General features: G+C 49.2%; 5 protein-coding genes across 5 annotated transcripts; 3 read left to right on the forward strand and 2 right to left on the reverse strand.

Annotated features, from left to right (window-relative positions):
* The first annotated feature begins 1,568 nt into the window (after positions 1 to 1,568).
* LOC135820934 (MFS-type transporter SLC18B1-like) lies at positions 1,569 to 3,566 on the forward strand. Its single transcript, XM_065333994.1, has 2 exons — positions 1,569 to 2,544; positions 2,944 to 3,566. Exons 1-2 carry the CDS (start codon positions 1,792 to 1,794, stop codon positions 3,223 to 3,225), a joined length of 1,035 nt encoding a protein of 344 aa, XP_065190066.1. The 5' UTR covers positions 1,569 to 1,791; the 3' UTR covers positions 3,226 to 3,566.
* A 717-nt stretch (positions 3,567 to 4,283) lies between these two features.
* Positions 4,284 to 5,738, forward strand: LOC135821595 (MFS-type transporter SLC18B1-like). The gene has a single exon (XM_065334593.1). It carries the CDS (start codon positions 4,284 to 4,286, stop codon positions 5,736 to 5,738), a length of 1,455 nt encoding a protein of 484 aa, XP_065190665.1.
* A 2,951-nt stretch (positions 5,739 to 8,689) lies between these two features.
* LOC135821596 (MFS-type transporter SLC18B1-like) lies at positions 8,690 to 10,144 on the forward strand. Its single transcript, XM_065334594.1, has one exon. The coding sequence runs from the start codon at positions 8,690 to 8,692 to the stop codon at positions 10,142 to 10,144; it is 1,455 nt and encodes a 484-aa protein (XP_065190666.1).
* A 1,483-nt stretch (positions 10,145 to 11,627) lies between these two features.
* On the reverse strand, positions 11,628 to 13,451 carry LOC135821903 (MFS-type transporter SLC18B1-like). Its single transcript, XM_065334896.1, has one exon. It carries the CDS (start codon positions 13,192 to 13,194, stop codon positions 11,758 to 11,760), a length of 1,437 nt encoding a protein of 478 aa, XP_065190968.1. The 5' UTR covers positions 13,195 to 13,451; the 3' UTR covers positions 11,628 to 11,757.
* A 1,867-nt stretch (positions 13,452 to 15,318) lies between these two features.
* On the reverse strand, positions 15,319 to 19,116 carry LOC135821597 (uncharacterized protein K02A2.6-like). The gene has a single exon (XM_065334595.1). It carries the CDS (start codon positions 19,114 to 19,116, stop codon positions 15,319 to 15,321), a length of 3,798 nt encoding a protein of 1,265 aa, XP_065190667.1.
* Positions 19,117 to 20,324: the final 1,208 nt, after the last annotated feature.

Consider the following 20,324-nt stretch of genomic DNA (forward strand, 5'->3'; position numbering starts at 1 on the left):
CTTAATCGTACTTGTGACTGGTCATCCCTGAAGTGGCGTCGTCAGATTCTGTCCTTGCTGTATTTTCATCATGTCTTTTACCAGTTTCCGTCTTTGCTAATTCGTTTCAAATTCAATGTATCCCTTAGTTGTCGTCACCCGTCCTCTATAGTTTTACCTCGTTCTGGCGCCCATTTCCTTAAATCCCCTCTCTTCAGTTTATCTGTGGAATGGAACAAACTTCCAGAACACATCCACTGCGTTCAGTCCTCTGTCAATTTTCGCATTGCTCTAAAGGCTCATTACTCACAGCATAGATATTCTCTGACTGGAATTCCGAACTTTTCCGTTTGAGAAATTTTTTTCCTTGAAATTAATCCTTGCTGGGTTTTTTTCATCTAAATGTCCCGCTATTATCTGCTGAGGTGATTTCTTCCCTCGTCGATTTCTTTCCTGCTTTTATACCTCGATATTTAGGTACTTGTTTCCCTTCTTCCCATGCTTCATCTTCCACTCTCCTCTCCCCCATTTCCCCATTTTTCTTGCGATATTTATGTGGGAGACTTCCGTGATAAGCATCCATTTGCTTTTGGAGAATCCTTTTAAATAAATACAATACAATACAATACAATACAATACAATACAATACAAGAAAACGTTATGGAACTTGACTTTCTTCATTTTTGCTGTTGTTATGAGTGCACAATTTATCTTATTTATTGCCATTTTACGGCTATAATTATTATTATTTTTATTATACATATACATGTGACATTGCAATGTCATGTGACCAGCAACTGTAGCTAGCTGCGGCCAGTGTGGGCATGCAGTGTCTTGGAACAACAGCCTCGTCATCATTATAAATTTATAATCATGACTATTGTGATAGTACACTTCAAGTATTACAAAATAATTGAGAGGCTTCGAATTGTTTTTATCAAAATCTAAATATTTGCCGGGTTGGAACTTGGAAGGTGGGATTGTGATACTCTGATAGTACATGACTGTACGGGTTGTACATGTACATGATTGTATGTTCGTGGAGCGGCGGCCAGAAATTACAGAATCACTCAATCAGTGTTCATAAAAAGGTCGTTGAGGCCGCGATATACATGCCCACCAAATTTAAAAATGTCAGTCTTGACAAAATAATTATAATAATTATTGGTGTTGGTTGGGCCGCGCGCGGTGGGCCATGGCCAGGCCATGCATGGGCGCAGGCCTTGGCCTACAGTCTACACCGCGTAGAATCTACACGTACGTGGCCGTGCCCGCCAGATCAGAGGATCCTACAAAATGCAGGCATAGGATCTACGACTACAGTCCATTCAATGATAAGTGTGCACTCTTTTCCATCCAGTCAAAGGGTCATTGTGTATGCCCGGCGCCCCATGGATTCTACATGTCATGTAGAATCCATGGGGCATACACAATGACCCTTTGACTGGATGGAAAAGAGTGCACACTGGCCCTTTGACTGGAAAAGAGTGCACACTTAGTAGATCTACTATAATGACTGATTGTAGATCTACTAGTACTAGTATAGTACCGTAGTAGGAGCAGAGCAGCATGCATGCAGCGATGCCACGCGCCACTCCTTTCTGTCCTGGATTTGGAAACTCGAAGATTGTTCCGATGGTCCTACGCCGTCGGTCCGAGCCGCTGAGCGGATGAAAATCAAAGTGTCGTCTTCCTACGGTTCCGGTGACTGCATCGCAAATGGAAATGACACACCTGTACCGATAGTGCTACTGCTAGTGCCGTAGTGGTGACCTGGTGACATGCGAGCTGTGGGGACGCGCCGCTTCCGTCATGCGGAGCTTGGGCGGAACTCGACCGATGTCCGGCAGCAGCGGGCGGCGAAATGACGAATCAGAGAAATCGTTGCTGGACACGGCGAACGACGACGACGAGGACGAAGCGGTCGCTGTTGGCATATCTGCAACAAGGCGAATCACTATTCTGGTTACACTGGCTGCAGCAACGATCGGCGGATCTCTCTCATCTATGCAAGCTTTCTACACCACAGCAGCCCTGGACAAGAATCCCGGTGCAGGTCCCGGTTATCACACAGCTATTGGTGGAGTGTACAGTGTTTTCATGGTGGCAGGAGCCCTCGCTCTTCCGATGTTGACCAAAGATCTACCCAATATCGGTAGTAAAAATCTGATTGTACTCAGCCACTTCATCACAGGATCGTCACTTCTGGTATTCGCCAGTATCACCACCATCACCGACTGGCGAGTGTTTATATTTTACTCGTACTGCGTGCGGATTTTGCTCGGCGTGGCATTTGCAATGTCCACGTTTCCCGTAATGACCTATCTGATTGCCATGTACCCGGCAAATCTGGGCTTTGTCAATGCCTTTCAGATAACGTTTCTCGGGATCGGGCATGTCAGCGGCGTTATGTTCGGCGGTGGATTCTACGACATTGGAGGCTTCGAAGCGCCGTTCCTGTTCGGTGGTACGGTAAATGTGATTTGCAGTGTGATACTGTTCGTGATACTAATCGATATCGACACAGTGCACACGGGCCAGAACGGTTCTGAGGACGTGAAAGTGGTTAGTGTTGCCTCGATAGTACGTTCGCCATGGGTGTGCCTCATGGCGTTCACCCTGGTGATGTCAAACATTGGGAACGCTGGTGTGGATTCTGTTCTTGCTCCACGTATGCACAACACCCTGCATTCCCCAGCAGTGGTGGCCGCTGCGGTGATAGCAGTCAAGACGATTGGCACGAGCATAGCGTCGCCGTTTGTCGGCGCTCTGCTCGACAGAGGAGCCAATGCTCCGTTACTCATTATGCTGGGCATGCTGTGTGAGACATTGGGACTTTCCCTTATCGGTCCAGCTGTGTTTGTACACGAGATACCGCCGTTATGGCAGTTATTCGTCGGCGCATTGCCACTGAGTCTTTGCATTGTTCTGCTGCATTCCTCTTGTGTTGTGAGCATGTCACAGCATCTGGAGGGTATCGGTGTGGGAGATCCTATAGAGCTACGTGTCGCTGTGGCCAGCCTATCGCGCTTCTCTCTAAGTATTGGCTACGGACTTGGGTCCGTGATATTCACGTCAATGGTGGCTCTCCTCGGCTTCCCCCTGGCTATGACGGCCATTGGTCTAGTGTATGCGGGATTGGCTGTTCTGATGCTGCCACTATCCTGGCTGCATCATGTTGCTCTAAAGCCTACACACAAACAAACAGACACTATGAACACTGACTCCGCCGATGAAGACCTGTAGACAAAATTTCACAACATTCATTGGGTTTTGACTTGATAGGGTTTTTCCTGGCATATTTTTTGTCTCATGAAGTATCCATTGAGTTCAATGTCAGTAGGACTTCATTTTTCATGACTTCTTATCAATCTAGGTAGAGTCTTGCTATCCTTTATGCACATGCAATGTATCAGTTTATTTTTATTGACAAGTGCTGTTCACCAAACTTTAATGTGCACATCGATGATAGATTATTTAGCGCCATAAGTCTGTAGTATATGTACATGGATGTACGCAGTCATCGGTCTAGAAAAACAAAGCGAAAATTTCCAAACTAAACCGGTTTTCATTCCCTTTTCACTGAATTACATGTAGTTCTAGTGAAGGAAAGTGGGTTTGTCAGCTGATACTATTCAGCTATGAGCTGTTGTCAGTTGACAAGCCCCCTTTCCTTCACTAATGCGGGTGCGTGATGTCCGTGCATTTCTTTTAAAAGTATTATTTTATTCTGCTAGCTCTCATAACAGTTTTATGGCAATTGGGCTTTATGGCAAAACTTTCTGGGACGTGAACTGCCCGAGAAGTGAAACAAACCACCACCGGAACTGGAGCTTCGGGGACCTTGTTTGTCATGAGTTATGCCATAAGAATACATGTATGAGCTATGGGACCAAGCCGATATTAGTGTGCAAACTCTCGCACTCGAAGAGATCCTCCGAAGTGATTCTACTTGTCCAATCATGTAGTCAATCTTCATGACATTGTACTAAAGTAATCCCCATATTCACATGTGGCCATGGAGTTGCCCCAAGACACAGGTAGACTACAACAAGCATTCTATAGTACTCAATCTGCAGTAGATCTACTAGTATGTGATTTTGTTGAAGTAAGTTTGTTACTCGAAGGGCGCAATGGCATGTCCGATCGAGACGACTCCATCGATCCCGGCCGACGGCCATCGGTGCTAAGCCAGGATGGAAATCGGAAGCGTCGACTTCGCAACAATGACTGCATCACCGATGGCAGCTCTGCTGCAGGTGGCCAGGTAACCGGCTAGTTGAGGGCGATCCGCCGCTTCCGTCATGCTGAGCTCGGGCAGAACTTCTCGACTAGTGTCCATAAGCGGGCGGCGTGATGGTGAGTCGGAGAAATCTCTGCTGGACACAGCAAACGAAGACGATGACGGCGAGCTACGTGGTGGTGGCGATGGCGGCGATGGCGGTATATCTCCAACAAGACGAATTATAATTCTGATCTCACTGGCTGTGGCAACTATGAGCAATGATTTGTCGTCTATGCAATCGTTCTACACCACGGCAGCTCTGGCCAAGAACCCCGGTGCAGGCCCAGGATATCACGCAGCTATTGGCGGCGTGTATAGCATTTTGATGGTGGCTGGAGCCATCGCTCTTCCGTTCGTTACCAAAGATCTGCCCAACATCGGTAGTAAAAATCTGATCGTCCTCAGCAACTTCATCACAGGATCTTCACTTCTGGTTTTCGCCGGTGTGACTACCATCAACGACTGGCGAGTGTTCATTGCATACTCGTATTGCTTGCGGGCTCTGATAGGCGTTGCATTTACTATGTCCACGTTTGCAGTGATGACCTATCTCATTGCCATGTACCCGACGAACCTCGGCTTTGTCAACGCGTTCCAGATGACGTTTCTCGCCATTGGCCACGTTAGCGGCGTCTTGATTGGTGGCGCACTGTACGATATCGGCGGCTTCAAAGTACCGTTCCTGTTCGGCGGTGCTGTCAATGTGCTGGTCAGCGCGATACTGTTTGTGTCACTTATTGATATCGATACTGTGCACGCTCGGAACAAGCACAATTCTATGGAAGTGAAGGTGGTTGGTGTTGGCTCGATAGTACGTTCGCCATGGGTCTGTCTCATGGTGTTCACCCTGGTCATGTCGAACCTTGGAAACGCTGGCGTCGACCCTGTTCTCGGCCCACGCATGCGCAGCACGCTGAATTCCCCAGCTGTGGTGGCTGGTGCGGTGATATCCGTCAAGGCCATAGGCGCTAGCGTAGCATCGCCTTTTGTCGGCGCTCTGCTCGACAGAGGAGCCAATGCTCCGTTACTCATCATGCTGGGTATGCTGTGTGAGACGTTGGGACTTTCCCTTATCGGTCCAGCTGTGTTTGTGAACGGGACACCGCCACTATGGCTGTTATGTGTTGGAGCTTTGCCGCTTAGTCTGAACAACGTCTTGATGCAAGCATCTAGTGTAGTAAGCATGTCACAACATCTGGAGGGTATCGGCGTCGGAGATTCCGTAGAGCTACGCGTCGCAGTAGCTAGTCTATCGCGCTTTTCTCTGATTGTCGGCTACGGAATTGGGCCGGTGACATTTACGTCAATGGTGGCTGTCCTTGGCTTTCCTCTGGCCATGACGGTGATTGGTCTAGTGTACGCGGGTATGGCTGTTCTAATGCTGCCCTTATCCTGGCTGCATCATGTTGCTCTAACGGTTGCACACAAACAAGCTGCCACAGTCAACACTGACTCGGACGATGAGGACCTGTAGTGTAGGCGAAATAATTTCACAGAATTCTTGAGTTTTTTTTAAAACGTGATCGGATTGTTCCAAGCATTCCTATATTTAGCCTGATTATGCTCACTCAATGTGAGTATTTCTTCGGAGGCATGTTTAAAGAGAATGCGAGCGCTACCTGGCAATACTAACAGTGTATTGACAATATCAGCAACTTTATACTTCTTACTTGATATCATGACTGTTTGTCCCATGTCAAGAGATCGAGAGAGATATTATATACTTCGGTAACTGTTGACACAGTGGTCCCACTGTCATTAGGCGATTTGCCTGTTCAGGTTGCACTCTACACAAATACAATTAATTTTAATACTAAAATGTACTGTTCACTGGTTTGAAGAAAAGACACAAACGGGAAACGTCTGAACAAAAAAATCGACTGTCGCCACCAGGATTCGAACCAGGGACCTTCGCTTTATCTTTGAGGCCAGCGATGCTCTAACCGGTGAGCTAAGGTGTAGCCGTCATCCCAGCACAAATAATGTTCCCGTGGTTAGTATAGTTGGAATCCGTATATTATGCTGGAGCATAATTTTTTGACGAAATCCCAAGACTATGCCAAATATTATGCCGGCATAATCCGCCAAGGGCTATGACAAGGAGTTGTAACTGGGGTATTTAAAAAAAAATCTGCAGGCTTTCTGGCAAAGCTGTATTATGCCCCTGAGCATAATTTTTTGCCTAAACCGAAAGAGTATGCCGACCTTACACGTTGGAATCCGTATATTATGCCGGAGCATTATTTTTTGACGAAATCCCAAGATTATGCCAAATATTATGCCGGCATAATCCGCCAAGGGCTACATGTACATGTATGTGTGGTTTCAGCTGCCATCGTGTGTGAGCCCTTGGTCACCATAGTCACGTTGGGCCTTGTCCACAGCCTTTGTAGTTTTTTGGGGCGGCTTTTTTTGTTGTCTTTTTCCGTCAGTGGCAAGACGAGTTCGGTGCCATGCTCCATGCAAGTCGGCGAAATTAATTATTTCTGTGATGTGGTACAGTGTAACTAATTTCTTTACTTGCATGACGTCGACAGAGAGTACACATGTACATGTACATACTAGCAAGAGTACATAACTGGGGGTTAGGGACCGGCGGATTCTGCTCGAAAAGGTGCAGCAGATTCTGCTCGAAAAGCAGAAAAATTGGCAGAACTATACAAACCTTATGGCGGCCAATAGGGCTTGAAAGTGCTACGTCACAGCATAGCAACAATTATTTCAAAAATTCAAAAACTGGATCCACTTGGATCCAGTTTTTGTATGGATCCAAGCACATTTCAAGCGGTCTTACCCACAGCATGGTGATGTACCCAGTGAAACTGACTGATTTGGCTACTGGGGGCGGGGTTACAACTGGTGGCGAAATAAAAGTCACACCTGCATGCAACATGAGTGGGTTGCTATGCACCCACATACTTAGGCAATAGCAAAGTCACACCTTAGTGGATCCAAAAATAGAAATCTGATGTCAACTTACTACTCCCTGGCCGTTTCGACGTCATCACTTTCAAGCCCTATTCCTCGAATTCTGCTCCATTTTTCTATCCACATACCAAACATGCATGAAACTAATTACCAGAAAAAATGCCGAATTCTGCCAATTCCAATTTTCCTGCCGGCAGAATCTGCTGGACTCTACTGGGTAGACCCAGGTGCTCGAAGTCCGTACATGGTATCCTAAGTTCGTACGCCCATAATTTCATGTTCTGTTATTGTATTCGACTCAAATATTTTATGGAGGGGACAGTGTGGTATGTTCTCCTCGCGTACCAATTTTCAGGGATCTACGATCAGCAGAAGTCCCATACCACGGGAGTGGGTTTTCGAGTGTCCATACGAAATACAAATTGGGTTACATTTCATGCAAAAATCAACTTTGCCAAGACCGATTTCGAACGGACACAGCGTCAAACAGACCTTCACTCAATCATCAAGAGCCAGCTTAGAGCTGACAATGGCCAGAGGAGAAGAATTTACAGAGAACCACCAATCCTTGCAGAAAGGTTGACACTCCTGGCATCTCCACCACTGTTTTCCCGCGGTTTTCACAGCGCAGCTGCTTCTTCTCTGAGCCGACTAAAAACAGCTTGCATTTCGGCAACAAACTACGCTTTTGCAAGAAATACCGGTGGAGGCACATGCCAAACATATCCCTTCGGTGCTTTCGTCGTAACCGAGGGATTGCAAGTTAGCAATTAGCAGAAATATGTGTGTATTTCGAGTCACCTCTGATCAGTACGGACTTAGAGTACCCTCTGCGACACCAAATTTTGATATGAAAAATGAGCGAACTCCAGAGAAACAGATCGGATCGAAAGATGGCCTGGTTCAATCGAGCCCGGCCTCAAAACAAACTTGGACAAGATACCTTCCATCCACGAGCAGGATTCTGGCAAGTGATCATTGCTAGTGTGAGTTTCAGCTCGGCAAACACACACTATAAACGTGTACGGACTTCGAGCACCTGGGTCTACTCTTGATACTTCCGGTAGTAGCACCGTCGTGGACATAGAAATCCGTTCGCACGTCTAGCGACCCCAGGGCGCTGGCCATGCAGCCGTGGACAAGCGTTGGTCGCATCGATCGGCCGATCCGATCGGATCAACACACAGACAACAGTCACCACAACACTGCATGCCCCAAGCGTTCCGTACGCTCTGAGGGCGCCGGCCCCGGTCGACTGGATTTCCATGTCCACGACAGATGTCAGTAGTACTAGTAGCACTAGTAGAGGTCTGCTCAGTACTCGAGTCAGTAGATTCACTTCCTCGACGTCGACAACAATGACCGTCTGTTCCGACCGTGAATGAAATCAAAGTGTAGACGCCGTAACATAATCGGCTGCCCTGCAAATAATAATGAATGGGGGATAAGTAGGTGCAAGGCTAGCTGTTTTGTGAATCACCGCTTCCGCGATCCGTCATGCGGAACGCAAACGACGCTCGACCGATGTCCGGAAGCGGGCGGCTCGATGACGAATCGGAGAAATCTCTGCTGGACACAGCAAACGAAGACGATGACGGCGAGCTACGTGGTGGTGATGATGGCGGTGATGGTGGTATAATATCTCGAACAAGACGAATCCTTATTCTGGTTACACTGGCTGCAGCCACTATGAGCGGAGATCTCACGTCTATGCAATCGTTCTACACCACGGCAGCTCTGGCCAAGAACCCCGGGGCAGGCCCAGGGTATCACACAGCTATTGGCGGCGTGTACAGCGTTTTCATGGTGACAGGAGCCATCACCCTTCCATTCTTTACTAAAGATCTGCCCAACATCGGGAGTAAAAATCTGATCGTCCTCAGCCACTTCATCACAGGATCATCACTCCTAGTATTCGCCAGTGTCACTACCATCACCGACTGGCGGATATTCATTCTCTACTCGTTCGCCGTACGGATTTTGCTGGGCGTTGCGTACGCAATGTCCACGTTCGCCACAATGACGTATCTGATCGCAATGTACCCGGCGAATCTTGGCTTCGCCACCGCGTTCCAGATGGGCTTTCTGGCAATCGCCCACGTCAGCGGGGTTATGCTGGGCGGCGCACTGTACGATATCGGCGGCTTTGCAGCACCGTTTCTGTTTGGCGGTGCGGTCAATGTAACGGCCAGCATGGCGCTGTTTATTTCACTTGCAGATATCGACGATGTACGCAGCAGCGCGCAAAAATCTCAGACGGTGAAGGTGGTGGGCGTTGGTTCGATATTGCGTTCGCCGTGGGTGTGGGTGATGGTGTTCACTCTGCTCATGTCGAACATCGGCAATGCCGGCGTGGATCCTGTTCTTGGCCCGCGCATGCGTAGCACGCTCGACTCCCCTGCTGTGGTGACCGGTGCGGTGATCTCGGTCAAGGCAATAGCGTCGACCGTAGCGTCACCATTCGTAGGCGATCTGCTGGACAAGGGAGCCAATGCTCCTTTACTCATCATGCTGGGCATGCTGTGCGAGACACTGGGACTTTCCCTTATCGGTCCAGCTGTGTTTGTACACGAGAAGGCGCCGCCACTATGGCAGTTATTCGTTGGGGTTCTGCCGCTTAGTCTGAACCATGTGCTGATGCAAGCAGCTAGCGTTGTCAGCATGTCACAACATCTGGAGGGTATTGGCGTGGGAAGTGCTGCTGGGCTGCGTGTCGCCGTGGCTAGCCTATCGCGCTTTTCTCTGACCATCGGCTACGGACTTGGGTCTGTGATCTTCACATCAATGGTGGCTCTCCTCGGCTTTCCCCTGGCTATGACGGTCATTGGTCTAGTGTATGCGGGATTGGCTGTTCTAATGCTGCCACTATCCTGGCTGCACCATGTTGCTCTAACGCTTGCACACAAACAAGCTGACACTGTGAACACAGACTCCGACGATGAGGACCTGTAGGCGAAATTGATAACTTTTTGTTGAGTTCGCATTGGCATGTTGTCATCTATTGTTCGTATCATGTGCATCCTGATGCACACACACACGCACATGCACGCACACACAAACACACACACACGCACATACATGTATGTACGCATTCACAATTATGTGTGCGTGGCAGCTCACAAACTTCCACAAATCCGTGCCCCTATTTATTCATCTTCAGAAGGTCAACCAATATAGAATGTGGACAATTCGCCATCACATGTACTTGTACATGTATATGTAGCTGAGCTTACACATAATAATCATACAGAAGCGTAAAGGCTGGCGTTGCCGCCGAGGACGCGATGTGTTCTTTCCGATAAATTATTATTTTTATTTAATAAAAATAGGAAATTATGATGTTGGAGCATCCATTGGACAGGACATAGGCTAGTTGTGTCACAATTTCGTTTTGAAGTTCATTTTCATTTTCCGATGATTGTTTTTCAGGCAGTATTCCAGTGCACATGTTCGTTGTCTGGCTAACATTACTGCAGTATGGTACGGGTGCCAATGCCAATGGGCCCATGGTGACGCAGCCACAGCAGGCTGTGTGCTGACGGAGATACCTCTTTTCACTTTATGTGCCGGTATGAAGGGGGCGGGGCCACTTGGTTTTTATGATACAGCCGCAGTTATTTCAAATCTATGTCTCACGCTGGCCTGTGGCCAAGAGGAGATATTGTTGTTGTTGTTGTTGTTGTAGTCGTAGTTGCCGTCGTCGTTGTTTGTTGTTTGATAGTGTTAGCTCGGCTTGCTTTAAAATCTCGTAGCTGTACTGATGCATGAGGCATTTATGGTCGAAAAAGCTTACTCGGGTAAAGTGAATTACCAAAACAGGCGAAGTCTAGTTATTTTACTATAACCAGGACAACGACCATCACCTCCAACACTAACCGTAGCTGTACTGATGCATGAGGCATTTATGGTCGAAACAGCTTGCTTGGGTAAAGTCAATTACCAAAACAGGCGAAGTCTAGTTATTTTACTATAACCAGGACAACGACCATCACCTCCAACACTAACCATGCTGCTTGCACTGGCCAAATGCTGTTTAAGGACAGAACCTATGACTCCCGGACGGGTTTTAGTGTTGAAACCAGTAATATATTTCGTAGAGGTTTTTGGCTTTTGAACCCTGCATATATGATGTGAATAAGTCGATTGCTAAACTATAAAGGACACAAGGGAGTGACTGGTGAATCACTGTCCTACACCACCACTGTAACTAGATCATGAGCTACTAGAAACGTGGAATGGCTGGCCGCCAAACGGACAGGCTAGTGAGGCATTCAGCCAAGTTACCCTACATGTAGTTCTAAGATAATCTCCAGTGTGTAAACAAAGAGCCATCCGACTTCGACAAGGACCAGAGGGGAAAGGGAGCGCAAAAAAATGTGCACAAGCCAAGTCCCACAGTAGCGGAGAATGTCACCTGTTACAGGACGACAACGAGACCAGTTTTAGACTTGACAATCCAGTCTGACTGCAATTAGAAGCAGCGAAGCAACACACAACCCAACTTGCTCAATATCCGACTTCAAGTTGATTGTGAAAAAATAGCATAAACTCAATACACGGCGGCACTACAGATTGTCATTGTCCCCTTCATCTGTGTTGTCGCTAGTTTTAACTATGTCAGCGTGTTTGTGCAAGACATTAAGAGCGACATGGTGCAGCCAGCTCAGCACCACCATTCCAGCAGCCAGGCAAAGATACGCAAGACCAATGATGGTAAGAGCTAGCTGAAAACCGAGAGCGCCCACCATCGGACTAAAGACGACGGGACCCAGGGCAAATCCCACGGTCAATGCCCACCTGGACAGCCCGGCGACCGCGACGCGCAGCTGTACGGAGTTACCCACCCCGGTCTGTTCCAGGTGTTGAGACATACTCACTACGCACGGGGCCTGCATCAATACGTTCCCGATGCTCAGAGGCAAGATGCCGACAAAGAACAGCCAAAGCGAAGGTGATATGTGTAAGAATGTAGCTGGAGCCATTAGGAAAAAGCTCAGAGAATCCAACGCTAAACCAGCTGTTATCATGATCGGAGCACTAAAGCCCCGGTCGAGTATTACGCCGACAATGGGAGGAATCAGCGTAGATGTAACTCCCTCCGTTGTCAGGACAGCTCCGACTACGACGGCCGGGGAACCGAGTCTGTTCTTCATGCGCGGGCCGAGAACAGGCTCGATGCCGCTATAGGCCATGTTCCTCAAGATGAGCAGGAACACCATGAGCAAAACCCACGGCGATCGCAGAATGGTGCTCACGCTCACAACCTGCTCAGTACGGCCATTTCCGCCACTGCACGTGGCCTTTCCGGACTTTGCCTTCAACTCGTCCACATCAACGAGTAACAGTAGCACTGCTGCCGATGCGAGCAAGATGATAGCGCCGGATGTCAGGAATGGTGCCTTGAAACCGCCTACATCGTACATCGCGCCGCCGAGCAGGATACCGCCAATGTGCCCGCTGGACAGGAACATCATCTGGAAGCCGTTGACGAAACCGAGATTGGCGGGGTACAGCCGGGTTAGATAGGACATGACGGCCACTGAGGATGTGACGTACGCAACGCCCTGCAGTATGCGTATACAGTAACAATAGACTAGAAACACGCGCCAGTCCTGGATGTCACCCACATAGGCGAACATCAGCTGTGTCGCTCCCGTCACGAAGTAGCTCAGGACCATCAGGTTCTTACTGCCGATGTTAGGCAAGTCTTTCGTAATCAGCGGAATGACTACGGCTCCCACGACGTATGAAATACTATACACACCACCGACTGCCGTGCGATACACAGCTCCGGTGTTAGGTGCCTTCTCCAGCGCAGCTGTGAAGAAGAACGCTCCGAACGCATTCAGATTACTGCTGAACGAGGCTCCAGCCAGCGTGACTAACACGAGCAATCGCATGCGAGCAGACAAACTATCAGCAACTCCTCCACCCGGATCGCCATCATCCTCGGCATTTGCACTGTCCAGCAGGGAAGTCCTTGATTCTTCATCGGTCGACATGACTAGTTTTCCCTTTCCTGTTCCCCTCTGACGGCTGTCACAGATTTCCGTATCTGTCGGCTTGGTTGCTTCAGCTCAATGCACAATCTTCTATCGCCGCAGTACTGACTACAGGAGTGATGGCGATACTGTGCTGGCCTTTCTTTCTACAAATAATTCCATTTCTTCCCACTTCATCGCTTCTTTTCTATCGCCTTACGATCACCCTCATTTGTTTCAAGATTTCCGAACGAAAAAAGTAGCCGTCTTGCATGACATGCATGCATGTCAGACTACTGTCACCTATGCACTCGAGTTGAGGCGTAGATCTACGGTATGCTACACAAAATCCTCACTCACGATCGACTGCTGTATCCAGTATGCCAGTGCCAGACCAACCATGCGGACTGTGGCAGTAGTCAGTCATGTACTACTAAGTAGTACTAGTACTACGCTGCAGTACTGTAACATCAATCAGTGGAGCAAGAAACTCTTGAGTTGCTAAACCTCCGTTGTGCCTTTTGTGTGTAGATCTACCATCAGTCCATCAATCATGTAGTCTTGTAGACCTCCGTCATGACTTTTACTGGACTGAAAGCGAAGCTTCGAAAGCGGAGTAAAAGAGGCTCCGATATTATTTTTAAATTTAATTCTGTACTCAGGTCGGGACGATCCAGAGAGGCGCGCTCGCTGCGTGGACTCCGAGCCAGCGAGGCCGGCAGTTCAGAGTCAGACACAGAGTGCACCTTCCACGTGGCTAGGGACGATGCTCAGCAAAACTACTTTACAGCCTGCAGAGAACATTGTCAAGGTGGCCCTATCTCGAGCACCTGTGCTTCAAGAGCACTTTGAAAGTCACTTGCGGAGAACTTGCGGAGAAGTGGTACTATTAAAGCAACTGTAGAAAGCGACACAGTTTTGTGCATCTCTCTGACAGCCACTTTAGATAATAATTATTATGTCATGATGATGAGTTGATATGCCTTGTGTTTCTCAATCACATACTGTGAGTCACATAGTCCGCAAGATGATAGAAGTGACAGTTGCGCATGGAACGCTCTCCATGCACGAGATAGCGGTAGCGACTTCGGCGATGATTTCATAGGAAAATGTGCGGGGAGCACCTTTTCCATTCTCAATGCATTGCAACAGCTTCTCAGATCGCTGCAATCCCCAGTGGCCCACTGTTGCTGATACCCGCTACTTTAAAACTATGTCAGTTTCCAATCAAAATCCAATAGAAACCAAGGTAGAACCATAACGAACACGGCACAGAACAGAACAGTAAAACAGGAAACAGAATACGATCTGCAACAATCCGAACATGATACGAGATAATTATATATATGTGTAATGTACATGTATATTATTAGGACGAAACAGTTCTGTCCGCAGATTGAGTATTTCGCTCCTGCTGTTGTAGCAGTTGAGCACTCTTGCGTGGGGTAGTGCCTTTGCTGTTTGCGTTATGCAGAGCTCACTGACTTGTCAGTTTGAGCACTCTGGCAAGGTACGTTCGGGCCTGATTGGAAATTTTTGTTTCCATTGCTATCGGGTTCGGCCTCATTTCCTCTGTGCTGCGCTGACGAGTCCACAAAGGACGAAACAGTTCTGTCCGCAGATTGAGTATTTTTTGTAATACTGAAATACACAGTCCAGCAGAGAACAGAATGGAAAGACGGAACCAAAGAGGAGACATGACAATACAGCGGGAAGCCGGAGCAGCTTGCTGGTGAATTATACTGAGACATTCATCTCTAAAACACCTTCACCACCATAGCCACGGTCTTTCACTGCAAAGTGCAATTGTTGTAATTGTTATATCGGGTTCAGCAAAGCACAATCACAGGGTCGGAGAAAACTACCATTACAAGTACATCTGGAAGAACAGTCCGAAAACAAGCAAGGCGCGGGAAAAGAACCCCGCTCCACTAGAAGTTATGCAGATTCAGAGACCGCGCATGCGGACTGGTGTACACACAATAATGATGTCATGCACCTACACATACACTGCAATCTCCCCCTTCAAAAACACAAGGGAGAGCCTAACACTAGTAACAGAGGGAAGGACAGTGTGCGAAGAGTGAGCATTATGAGAAGGCGGCTGAACATGAACAAGAGAACAGAGCGGTGCTCTAGAATAGTTCAGTCCCTGTAGCGCTGTGGCTTCAGTGCGTGACGCCTTGATGGCGTCCGAGCATCACGTTGCTGAACTACCTTCTCAGGATCAGAGGGAAGCTCAGGAGTCGTTGCAGGATCACGAACACGCAGCTGGTCCACATGTCTACGCACAATGACACCATTGGCCAGCTTAACTTCGAAAGACTTGGTGCCTTTCCGCTGCAATACGGTGCCAGCTGACCACTTCTGAGGCTGGTTGAACATCCGCGCATAGACGGCGCTGCCTTCGTCCAACCCTTTTGCTGGCGGCTGGTGGCAGGCAGCGGTGGTGGTATTCTTGGCTTGCGGCTGTACCAGGTGCAGTCTGGTCTTGAGCTCCCGTTGAAGGAACAATGCCGATGGAGTTTCTCCTGTTGTCGCGTGAGGAGTCGAGCGATACCGTTCCAAGAACGTCTGCAGTGCCTCGGTCCAGGACAGTAGACCACGCTTCTCACTCAACAAGGCAGCTTTGAATGTTTGGACACAGCGTTCTGCAGCTCCGTTGGTTGCGGGGAAGTATGGTGCACTGCGCAGGTGGATGATACTTCTCTCAGCCATGAAGTTGCTCCACTCCACGGACGTGAACTGCGGGCCGTTGTCCGTCCCGATTGCATCAGGAGAACCATACGCCGCAAACAGCTTCCGGAACTCTGCGATAGTCGTCTTGCTGGTGGTGGAGGACATAGGAATCACTTCCAACCACTTGGAGAATGCATCAGTCACGATCAAATACATTCGTCCTTCCATTGGTCCAGCAAAATCGGCGTGAATGCGACTCCAGGGTGCTGCTGGATTGGGCCAACGTGTCACCTCCACTGGTTGATCACGATTCCTGTTCACTTGGCATGCATGGCAGCTTCGGACGGCTCGCTCCACGTCGCTGTCAAGACCTGGCCACCATACATGGTTCCTTGCCAAAGCCTTCATGCGCACCATACCAGGGTGTGCAATGTGTAACTCTTGAAGGAGCCGGGGCTGAAGCGTGCTGGGCACCACAGTGCGAAATCCTCGCTGAAGGCAGCCCTGCACTACTGTGAGCTCCTCTGCGATGCGGTGGAAGGGCTTCAGCTCTGAGGGGACAGTCTCGGGCCAACCATTGGCGACATGCTGCAGTACCTGCTTGAGCACGATGTCCTTGGCCGTCTCTGCACTGATGTCTGCTGCGAGGACTGGCAGCTGATCCTGGTGAGTCGTCAGAATCTCAGACACCTCACACACATCAACGCTATGCGAATCAAGCGACATGCGTGACAGGTAATCAGCGTTGGCGTTGGCTTCGGTCGTCTTTACCATTACATCGTATTGATACGCTGATAGTGTTACAGCCCAACGCTGCAACCGCATGGCTGCGATTGAGGGGATGCCTCTCTTTGGACCGAAGATTACGGCAAGAGGGCGGTTGTCGGTCACCAGGTTGAAGTGCCGTCCATAGAGGTACAAGTGGAACTTGGTGACACCGAACACGATAGCAAGCGCTTCTCGTTCCAGTTGGCTATAATTGCGCTCGCTGGTTGTCAAAGAGCGGCTGGCGTATGCGATTGGTTGCTCCTGCCCTTCCGGCATCACATGGGACAAGACAGCACCAATTCCTGTGCCTGATGCATCGCAGGTCAGACGTAGCGGTAGCGAAGGGCTATAATGAACTAGAACTGGTGGTGCACTCAGAGCTGACTTCAAAGCTCTGAAGGCTTGCTGCTGTGGCGCTTGCCATTTCCAGACGGTGTTACGCTTCTGGAGATCGTAGAGAGGCTGTGCGAGCGAAGCCAGGTTCTCAATGAACTGGCCATAATAATTCACCAGACCCAAGAATGACTTGAGCTCCGTGACATTCGTCGGTGCACGTGCGTTCTGAACCGCTTGCACTTTCTCATCGGTGGCGTGTAGACCCGACGCGTCAATTTTGAAGCCGAGGTACTGGACTGAGTCGGAGAAGAACATGCATTTCGATTTCTTTAGCTTCAGACCGGCTTGCAACAGAATCGACAACACCGTGTTCAGACGTTCCAGCAGTAGTCTGCGAGTGGGTGCAGCGATCAGGATGTCGTCCAGGTACTTGGACACGCCTTCCAAGCCAACCAGGAGCTTGTCCATGATTCCTTGGAACACCGCTGGAGCCGATGCAATACCGTAGGGCAGACGATTGAACTGGTAGAGGCCCTTGTGCGTGTTGATGGTAGTCATCTTCTGGGACGCCTTATCCAACGGCACTTGCAGATACGCCTGCGACAAATCCAGCTTTGCAAAATATTTGCAGCCATTCAGGGAGCTGAAGATGTCCTGCGCTGTCGGCAGTGGGTGCTGGTCCACTCGTAGTTGGGGATTCACAGTGACCTTGTAGTCACCGCAGAGACGAACTGAGCCATCGGGCTTTGGAACAGCCACTACTGGTGTTGCCCACTCGCTGTGCTTGACAGGCTCTATAATGTGCTGCTGCTCCATCTTCCTGAGCTGCTCCTCAACCAAGGGCTTGACAGCGTATGGCACTGAATAGGGACGCCTGAACACCGGTCGTGCGTCCTCTTTCAGATGCAAGGTAGATGCGCCTGTTCGCAGCTCACCAACGTGGCCGTCAAACAAGGTCGCGTTGTCCGCAACTATCCGCTCCAAATCGGGTCCATCCGTAGGTTCGTCAACCCCAAACACGGATGACCAGTCGAGTCGGACGTGTGGCAACCAATTCCTTCCGAGCAGTGTAGCACCCTCGCCTTCAACAATGAGCAGTGGCAATGGCGTTGTACGGCCATCATAGCATACCTCCACTGTGGCTTGACCCAACACATTGATTTCATCACCTGTGTACGAGCGCAGCTTGATGTTAGCCGGTTCGAGTTGTTTGTCACTGGTACGGTCCCACGTCTCACGTGACATAAGGCTCACTGCAGCTCCGGTGTCGAGCACCATTGTCGTTTCCACCCCGTCTAACATCACATTCACAGTTAGCTTGGGACGGGACTCTACGGAGTACACATCACCAACTTCATGCTCCTCACATACAAAATTGGTTTGGTGTTGGTCGCCCTTTTTCGTACGACACACCTTCTCGAGGTGCCCACGCTTGTGGCAGTAGTGGCACTCGGAAGCCTTGAAGCGACACTGTGAAGGAGCATGGTCCTTATTGCCACAGCGATAACAAGGCGCAGCCCCGTCAGTAGTGCTGCTAGCGCTGGCTCCGGACTTGCCTCGCTGTCTAGGTGCAGGTGGCTGTCTCTTGTGCCAAACGGCATGGACATCGCTGGACTCGGAGGTAGATCTACCCGCGGCCATCAAGCGCGCAGCCTCGCGATCGACCACCTCCTGAGCTGCAGCCGTTTTCAGAGCAGTCTCCAAAGTGAGGGCATCGATGGTCAGCAATTTTTTACAAACGACAGCGTCTCGTATGCCACAGACGAACCTGTCGCGGATGGCATCTTCCAGACCATTGCCGAAGTCACAGGTCTTTGCCAAACGTCGTAGCTCAGCGGCATAGTCATGAAAACTCTCACTTGCCTGCTGGCTGCGGCTCCAAAATTTGTAGCGTTCCGCAATTGTCAGACGCTTAGGGGAGAAGTGTGCAGTCAGAGTCTGTCGCAGCTCTGAGAGGGACTTGTCATCCAGTGTTGCTGGTGCGATCAGCGTCACTAGCAACCTGAAAACACTTTCTCCTACAACTGTCAAGAATACAGATTTCTTCCGCCCGTCCTCAATTTTATTCGCTTTGTAGAATTGATCCAGCCTGGCCAGATAAGACTCCCAGTCATCAGCATCCGTAGATGTGAAGGGGCCCAGGTTTCCGAGCAGCGCCATGATCCGATCTTCGTCGCCACTTGTTATATCGGGTTCAGCAAAGCACAATCACAGGGTCGGAGAAAACTACCATTACAAGTACATCTGGAAGAACAGTCCGAAAACAAGCAAGGCGCGGGAAAAGAACCCCGCTCCACTAGAAGTTATGCAGATTCAGAGACCGCGCATGCGGACTGGTGTACACACAATAATGATGTCATGCACCTACACATACACTGCAGTAATCTCTGCCACTGGCATTGGGGCTTCATCAGAGTGTATACAGTATGATACGTACAGTAGCTACAGTGGAGCCTCCGAATATTGAAGAACTTGAAGACTTTGTAACATGGAAATTGTGGGCACAAGTTATGCGATTAAGTCCATCAACTAACCAGATTTTGAACAGTCCGACGTGCACAATCTAGCACAAAACTGGCACGGAGTACTGAGACATTCCAGGGCATGAAAGTCAGCTTGAGCACTGCTCGATAGCGCTAACCAACGGCCTTCCAACTTGGAAGGTTCATGGATATTAGTGATAATTCCAAAGAGGGGAAGGCGAGTGCCATCGAGCCGAGCACAAGCTACATTCCAAGGCTTCATGGAATGCTGGCCTGGTATGATGACGGGACGGCAAGACCAGACAGAACGGTCAAAGCAACAACCACCCATATTGGGAGGCTCAATATTATGAATATCAGAGATGAGAATATGAACGGGAAGCTTCGCGAGGACGAATTGTAACAACCCGAACGCCAGTATCCTACAGTACTGTACTTACATGTAGTTGATGACAATGATGGACGGACTAATATCCATGAACCGTCCAAGTTGGAAGGCCGTTGGTTAGCGCTATCGAGCAGTGCTCAAGCTAACTTTCATGCCCTGGAATGTCTCAGTACTCCGTGCCAGTTTTGTGCTAGATTGTGCACGTCGGACTGTTAAAAATCTGGTTTAGTCGGTGGACTTGATCGCATAACTTGAATTCGGATGAAGGACCGACCGAACACTGACTTATGTCAGCACTAGCTGCTTTGTAGACAAAAGTGAATTTGGATCAGGGAACAAACGCACTCTAAATGACTTTGTTCATTAACGAGCCACAGGAAAATTTCAAAATTCTGCATTTTTTCGTGTTCCTTGGATCATAGCTTCAGTTCTACTCACTCAATCCTCACAATCTAGGGCTTCCTGGAAAGGTCTCCGCGAGAGGAAGAGAATGAGGT

The sequence above is a fragment of the Sycon ciliatum genome, chromosome 7 (assembly GCF_964019385.1).
Source record: "Sycon ciliatum chromosome 7, ocSycCili1.1, whole genome shotgun sequence".
NCBI classification, from domain to species: domain Eukaryota; kingdom Metazoa; phylum Porifera; class Calcarea; order Leucosolenida; family Sycettidae; genus Sycon; species Sycon ciliatum.